This window comes from Petaurus breviceps, unplaced genomic scaffold (assembly GCF_028583685.1).
Source record: "Petaurus breviceps papuanus isolate PSGF00001 unplaced genomic scaffold, PetGlider_PUasm1.0 90650, whole genome shotgun sequence".
In the NCBI taxonomy this organism is placed as follows: Eukaryota; Metazoa; Chordata; class Mammalia; order Diprotodontia; family Petauridae; genus Petaurus; species Petaurus breviceps.
This window is the reverse complement of record NW_027187299.1, coordinates 5,741,084-5,749,226: the sequence shown is the minus strand read 5'-3', so window position 1 is coordinate 5,749,226 and position 8,143 is coordinate 5,741,084. Positions and strand designations below refer to the sequence as shown.

The 8,143-nt window shown below is 41.0% G+C and overlaps 1 protein-coding gene across 1 annotated transcript; it reads right to left on the bottom strand.

Moving 5' to 3' along the window:
• Nucleotides 1–2,919: 2,919 nt before the first annotated feature.
• On the bottom strand, nt 2,920–8,029 carry EXOC8 (exocyst complex component 8). The gene has a single exon (XM_069064876.1). It carries the CDS (start codon nt 7,781–7,783, stop codon nt 5,606–5,608), a length of 2,178 nt encoding a protein of 725 aa, XP_068920977.1. The 5' UTR covers nt 7,784–8,029; the 3' UTR covers nt 2,920–5,605.
• Between the last annotated feature and the right edge of the window lie 114 nt (nt 8,030–8,143).

Below are 8,143 nucleotides of genomic sequence, written 5' to 3'. Positions count from 1 at the left end.
ACTGAAAGTTATGATCAAAAAAGGAATCTTGATACAATAATACAAGAAATAATTAAAGAAAATTGTCCTGAAGCACTAGAACAAGAAGGGGAGAGGGGAGTAAGAATAGAAAAAAATCCATCTATCACCACTTAAAAGAGATCCTATGAGGAAGATTCACAAGAACATCACAGTCAAATTCTGAACCCCCCAGTTCAAGAATAAAATATTAAAAGCATCAAGAATAAAACAATTTAAATGTGATGGTGCCACAATTAGAATCACACAAGACCTAGCAGCAGAGATATTAAAGAACCACAAGTCTTGAAACACTATATATCAAAGAGCAAAAGAACTGGGGCTGTGAAGGAAAATATCATACCTTGAAAAGTTAAGCATTATCCTGAATGGAAAAAAAAATGGACATTTGATCAACTTTCAGACTTTCAAGACTTTGTTTAAAAAATAACTGAACTTAATAGAAGATTTGACATACAAGAACCAAGGGAAAAATACAAGGTACATACCAAAGACTGATTATATATACAGTTTACTTTTTATATATGTAAAATGTATGTCAGGGGCCGCTAGGTGGCGCAGTGAATGGAGCACTGGCCCTGGAGTCAGGAGGACCTGAGTTCAAATGTGACCTCAGACACTTGACACACTTACTAGCCATGTGACTTTGGGCAAGTCACAACCCCAATTGCCCTCCAAAAAGCAAAAAGAAAAAAAGTACGTTTAATAATCTCATGGATAATTGGGTAGCCCATAAGAAAGATTGGGGCAAACCTGAGCATGATATGAATTTAAAAAGTAAAACCATTTAGGAACAGCTAAAAAGAATAATTATTTTATAGAAATAGGGTGCAAGAGGTAGAATTGATACAGAGGAATTAGATGGAGGAGGAAAGCTGGTAGTTCTAGTAACCTACTTTCATCCCTCTTAAGAGGGAACAATACATATATATTTAGAAGAATATAAAATTCTCTTAGATTCAGAAGAAATAAAATGGTAGGGACACAGGGAAGGAGGAAAGGACAAAGGAGGAATCTTTAGAGGGGAGGGTGAGGGAGTAGGTAAAAGAGGGGTATAGAAGGGTTTTTAGATTTATGGGAATGGAAAGATAGGGGAGGGATCCTTAGATGGGGTAGGCAAGTAATAGGTGGGCAAGATAGGGGGGAGAAGTAAAGTGGAGGAGGCAGGAGGGATACATGTGGGGGGGGTAAAAAAGTGCACAGTAGAGAACAAAAGAAAACTTATAAGGAAGCAAAGATGGACAGTTCTCAAGACGTGTATTATTTATCATACAGGTTTTCTTGAAATGAAAATTTATTCTCACATTTTTTGAATCCTCCCTTATGTTCTGCTATACATGACATGCTTTTTTCCCCCTTTCTTACTTTGTATTTAAGTTCCAATATATAAATTTATGTTTTTGTTTCTTTTCTCTATTCTGTTTGTTCTGCCCTTTGCACCTAAAATAATTTTTTTTTAAAAAGAAAGAACCTGTGTTCTTTGTATGAGCTCATAAAGTACTACCATCAGTCTGAAGCTGACTGTGCAGTGTTTCACAGAGTCCAGATTCCCCTAACCCTATAAGAACAGATCCAAAGTCAGCCATGGGGTGAGTCAGATATATGTAATTACAGAGGTCAAGCACCCCACAGCACAGATCTGGAAGGGAAATAACAGAAAATGCCTTGCTTCCCCACTCATCACTTTCCCATGAGCATTAGGAAGTGAGGGAAACTAAGACATAGTCAGAGATGGGACCTTACTGAAACAATAAAGAAAAGTTAGGAACCCATCTCTGTTAGCTGCAAGCAGCTTGGGAAACTAGGATAGGGTTAGAGAATGGCACCTCCCCAGCACAAATTGTATTGTCCAAAGACTTGGAGCTTTTCATCACCCTTGTCTCCAACCCATCTTAGGCCTTGATTGGTCGTAAAGACTATCTTTCAAACCTTTTCAAACCTACTTTGGGTACAAATGTCTTCTGTGTATGTTATTTCTCATGTTCCATATTCCTTCTATGCTATGGAGGGAATTAATTTACCACAGAGAAGCATTTACCAACAAACAGGAATTAAATTGGTAGAATCCTGTTCGTCTTAATGAAAAATCCTGTAAAACTACAGAAATCCATCAGCACACATTTTACTTTGGGTAATTCTTCTAATTAGTCATGCACAATTCCTCACCCTCTTATAAAAATGCTTATGCTGTCTTGATTCCTGTCTTCTTAATGTCTTTCCCAGTACTGTTACCCTGTATGGGAGAACTCTTTCCTTGTCCCCAGCCATCTAAGTCCTTCCTATCCTTCAAGACTCAGCTTGGATCTCACCTGGTCAATGATGCTTTCTCTAACTACAGCATCCCACATTGACTTCTACCATCTTGGAAATCCAACTGTAGAAGAGCCAGTACCACAATACAGTTGTTTCTGTAGTGAGATAGATAGTAAGGGTACACTGCACGTCAATAAGGCTAAAGATAATACAAATAAAATAAACACATATTGACTGATTATATGTAACTGTTCCCTTGGCAATCATGTCACATTTTCCAAAAAATCAGATATTGGTCATTTTACCCCTAAACTGTGTGGCTGATAATTGCTTTTTGGGTAAATTCCCTGTTTAGAGAATTCTGTGACTGAGAGGTCATACAGAATATATCTGGATTTGATATAAAATTTATTTTCAAATAAATTCACATCCTGTTTTTGTGAAGTGCTTACTAAACAGCACAAGTCAATTAAAAAGGTAATTTCTTTAAGTCATAATGATTTAATGAATAGATGGAATAATCAAGATACCTACAGCTTTTTTTCACCTGGCTCTTTCAAGAATAGAAATTAAGTAATGAAATTTAACAGAAATGAAATATAAAACATTAATGATCAAAGAAAGGAAATACAATATGCCACCATGAAATTTTGTCCAGTGTAAGAAACTTTGAGGTTTTATTTTTTTTTTTTTAAGTTTCAAACGTCCATTCACACCACAGCAATGCCAATACGCAAAATGTGTATTTACTTTATACAACACTTTCTGTCATATATGCCCCAAATTTTCAGCTATAAAATGCCAACACTGCCTAGATGAACTATGTTAGATAGTATTTTGAACAAAAATGGATTTGAATTGGTGGAAGTTATGTAAATTGGGGCTTTGAACAAGTACTGAGTTTCCCCAGAGCTTTTCTGAAGAGCAATTATTTAAATCATCTGTGTTCTCCACTCCTGAACAGAAGTAGCAAAGGCAATCAACTCAAGCTTAATATACAATTGACAATCCTTTTCAAAGTAATTCCTAGCTACATTCAGTTTTTAGAACCTGCTCTAGAGATTAACAGGAAAGAAAAAATCAGAGTGCACTCCTCTGGGACCTAATGTTAACCTACTTTTAATAATGCCACACAAATTGTTCCAATTTGGCAAAAAGGCCACCCTGATTTTGTCAAGCTTTAACCATCTGATTACTCTAGAACACCCACCAAAACCATATTTCTACCAGTTACAACTATGGTAAAGCAGCACATAGCATAGAAAATTCCCAATGACTCTAGTTTTTTAAAAAGCTGCCTATTCAAAGTAAACATTAATAAGATGTGTACACATTTCTTAAATTTTCATCACTTAATGCCTTATTTTTGAATTAAAAAAAAAACTTTAATTTTGCCAGCATCATTTCAAATATCCTACATCATATATTTACAGACTTTTTGATTCTGTAAGATTTTAAAGACATTAAATAGCATATAAAATTCCTAATACTGTCCCTCCCTCCCCAACTTTTTGAAATTGAATCTTACAATAGCATTAACCGAGGTACATTTTAATTGTCTCTGCCCATCTGACATATCTGGGGTTCTTCCCATCAAAATAACCCTGAGGTTTTATGAGAAACTAGCCAAATAAATCTGGAATTTTGGTACTGTTAGGCATTTTAAACATAGCTGGCTACTTTACTGTATGCATAATTAAGTCATGAAGCCTTGGCTATTGGGAATCCATCTATAATTATATTTAATTTTCAGATTATGCCAATTTCTAAATAACGAAAGATACCATCAAAATGGCATTGGTGACAGAAGTTACAACTAGGAGCCAAGGGAAGAAAAGGCTGAAGTATTTCAATACTCTCATCATGCCATGGAACATCCTGGGCTCTCAAAAGCTAAGCCAGCAAAGCATACACTCTGGAAGGTTCTACCAGATTCAGTCCCCACGACAAAGTCTGTTGTCTAAGGACAGAATTCTAGTTACAAGGTGACAAATCATTTGGCCACAGAAACTCATTAATCAAAAAAGAAAAAAATTTAAATGGCCTGTGGCCCTGTGTGGCCCCATTCTGCTTCCTGTGTAATCATGGTGGAGTAGAACAAAAGCAGGCAGAACATAAGGACTATTATCTATTCATCAGATAGCTGAAAGTGAGTCAAAAGTCTTGGGAAGTCCAAAACTCTTTAAAAGCACTTTGTATTTAACTAAGTTGAAGCATTACATTCATTTTAAAAATGAACCAAGAATAAGTCTTACTAGTGGTTTCTACAACATTCAAATGCAACTTTCTTGAAATCAATACCAGTAAAATGTGGCAGAATACATTTGTGTTTGAGAAATAACATTCTACTCATTCTTCTGATCCCTCATTAAGAGGTTAGATTCCTCATTAAGTAGATTTTTTCCTACCTGCAGTCTGAGATAGTGTATAATCCCCAAAGTGGAACTCTCAAGCAGCTAATGGGGTTAAATATTCCTCACACTGTGATGTCACAAAGAAAATGAAATAAAAATTCATAAAATTCAAGAATAACAAGAAACAAATGACTGTCATAGCACTTTGACTTTCCAAAGCAGATTTTTAAAAGATAGTAACCAACTAAATGTAATTAAGTTTATTCAAATTGTGCTAACAAAATTAACTGCACTATTTATTTTTACTAACTCTTTTCCTTTTAATACACTAAAGTGATTGGCATATTCTTCAGTTTCAACAAAATAAACTGTTTTCTTGAACATTTTTGTCTGAAATTTACCCTAAGGTTAAATTTGCTAATATTTTTTTACTCTAGGAACATAGCTAAATCACGTTTGTTTTTTTTTTTAAAGGGAAGCATAATGGGTTAAGAGTTGTTTTATATGGCACTATACCTTTGAAGATACACAGAAAAATCTGGCGATCCAGTGACTTACAGAACTTGGAAATAAAGTGTTAACATGTTTAATTTGCATGTAATCATAGATATGATATTTCTGTATCCTGCATAAATACACACCACTAATAATATAACAAATGTGATTTGGCCCCTAGGATCATGAAGTATAGTACTATGGTATGACCAACAATCTATAAGGAAAAGGGGTAATTAAAGAATATATTAGATGAGTTCAAAGTATCTTAATGGTTTTTTATTCCTTTGATAAAATTTAACCATTTTTTCATTCTTCACATTCCCATCTTGCACTCTTACATAAGAGATGACCTTTTTCACTTTTATTTTTTAAACTATGTTCTGGGATATAAAGAAGATTTTAATGTTATATAAATAATATACTAGTAATGCTGGATATAGACAAACAGACCTCTCTGGGAATAAAAATACAAGTGCTGTGTATCAGACCACTGAGGTTGTACTTTCAGGATTTACTCGAATAAGTCTAGATGCATTTCTCAAGTCTTGGAGTTGCTTGGCAGGTTTCCCTACACCTTGTTCAAACCTTTTTTCCACCACAGGGAGGACTGTTTCATATAGAAAGGATGCATTCTGTCTAATAAAGGCTTTCTTTTCTGGGTCCTGTTCACATCGGAGACTGTAATCCACATGCTGAACTGCAACCAAAATTATTTCCACCAGACTCTCTAGAAGCACCATATGCAGCTCTGGAAAATACAACTTCAGAGCTTCTTCCAAGAAGCCCATAGTTTGTTTAGTGAAGGCCACTACTGTGTAGCTTAGGTTCACCCAGCAGTCATCCCCTGTGTATTGTTCAAAATTGCTCACCCCACAGCTTTTCATCTCTTCTTTGAGTTTCCCTAAGGCCTCTGGAGTCATCAGGTTCATCCTCCTCCACATTTCCTCAGAGTTTCGGTGCTTGGTGGCCTCAATTATGATTTCTTTATAACTGTGCAAAGCCCCTTGAATGTCCTTTACCAAGAGAGCATGGATGATGAAAGTAAGGTCTAACCCAATATCACCCAATTGCTGGCAATGTTCCTTAGCCACCTTCACACACTCAGCTGCGGTAGACAAGCTCTCTTTGCTGTCAAATACCTGCTTGCTGAAAGCATCCACAAACATGCCCATGGCTGAACGGGCCCAAACAATAAAGGCAGAGTAGCAACCACTGTTGGTGCCTGCAAAATCAGTTTCAAACTCCCTAGCAGTCTCAAGGAGGCTGGTGAAGAACACATGACATAACTTGTGAATATAGAGTAAAGTGGCACCTTCAATTCGAAGCTGTCTAATGGCAGTGTGCACAGCCGCTGCCCTATTTCTCAAAAACAGTTCACAAGCCTTGGTACATTGGCCAAGTCGTATTAACTGAGAAACTGCCCTTCGAGTGGCCTTGGGACCACCCCTTAGAGAACGATCCGGGGAAAGTTCAAAGACTAGCACTTCTGTGAGCTGCCTGACTCGCTCATCCACTTTGGCCCTCAGCTCCTTTACAGGAGGTGGGCACGGCTTGCCCTCCAGATAGTGGTTTAACTTATCCAACAAGTCCACTGCTCCTTCAAAGTCCCTCTGGGCAATGCAGACATCCAGGTCCTCCGGCAACTCCTGGATCCATTCCATGGATAAGTCTACTTTCTCCTCAACCTCGGGAGAAGTAGCCTCCTCCTCCTCTTCATCATCCTCAAATGGGTTTGTGGCCTGGGAAGCAACGTGAGGTGGGCCCCGAGGAGCTGCCGCCTCCTCCTGTTCCCTCCGTCTTTTTTCACTGAGGGCCCTTTTCGTTTCCTCCAGCACTTCCAGCCACTCCCTTTTGATCTTGGCATTCTCCGCCTGAAAGATTCGGCTCTCAGGGAACATCAGCAGCTTGAACATGTCCTTCATGGGCGGGTTATCCTTGACATTCACCACGGCCAATCGGTCCAGGGGGTAGAGGGCATTGTAGCGGTACATCCCCCTGCGCTGGGGCAGCCAGGTGGCCACCAGCAGACAGTCGTTCATGAGAAAACCATGCACCCGCTGCAGCTGGGCCATGTGGTCCGCCTCGTACTCCACCAGGTCCCCGTTGTAGACCAGGTACTGCCCGGGGGTCTCCAGCAGGTGCCTGCAGCCCTCCACTTTCTCCAGCAAGGTGGTCAACGTCCGCTGTTTGCCTTCCTCGCCCGCACTCTGGCTGTCCCGGGCGGCGCCCCCGTGGCCCGGGAAGAAGCCGGCAGGGCCTCGGAGATGGTCGCGGCCCCCGGGGCCGCCGGCGCCGCCCTCTTCGGCCCCGGCGGCGGCGGCTCCCGCGGCTGCGGCGGCAGGGAGCAGGGTGAGCGGGATGCTCTCGAGGCTGCTCTTCTGCTCCGTGAGCAGGTGGCTGAGCTGGTACATCTCGCTCTCCAGGTAGGAGATCTCGCGCGCCGTCTCGATGAACTGCCGGTAGTTCTGGTAGACATTGCGCTTCAGGTTCTGCGCCGTTTCCTCGGCCAGCGCCTGGATCCGCTGCCGGTGCTCCTGCAAGTCTCGGTCCCCGTCCGACTGCTGCGACAGCTGCTTCACGTACAGCCGTGCCTCGAAACCGCTCGACTCCAGCTGCCGCCGCAAGCGGCTCGCTCCACTGTCCGACATCGCCATGGCCATCGCCACCCCCTGTCACTGTCACGGTCTCCACAGCCGCCGAGACCCACCCAACTCCGACGGAGTTCAGGGACCGGGGGAGAAGGGCGGAAGCGAAGTGAATGCGCCTGCGCGGGAGGAGTTGCCCGGCGCTTGCTGCCAATGACGACGCATGCGCGCCGAGGGCGGGCTAAAGAAGGGTCAGGAAAATGAAGCCACTTGGCAGCTGCGCCTGTGCCAAAAAAAAAAAAAAAAACCACTTAAGAGTAAGAAAGGCGGAAGAGGGGGAGGAGGAGGCTGGGAAACTCCCTCTCCGGTCCTCTAGGTTCGGAATACTCAGTCCTTCAAGGAGATACCGGAAGTTAATTATTTTGTCGCTTCCGC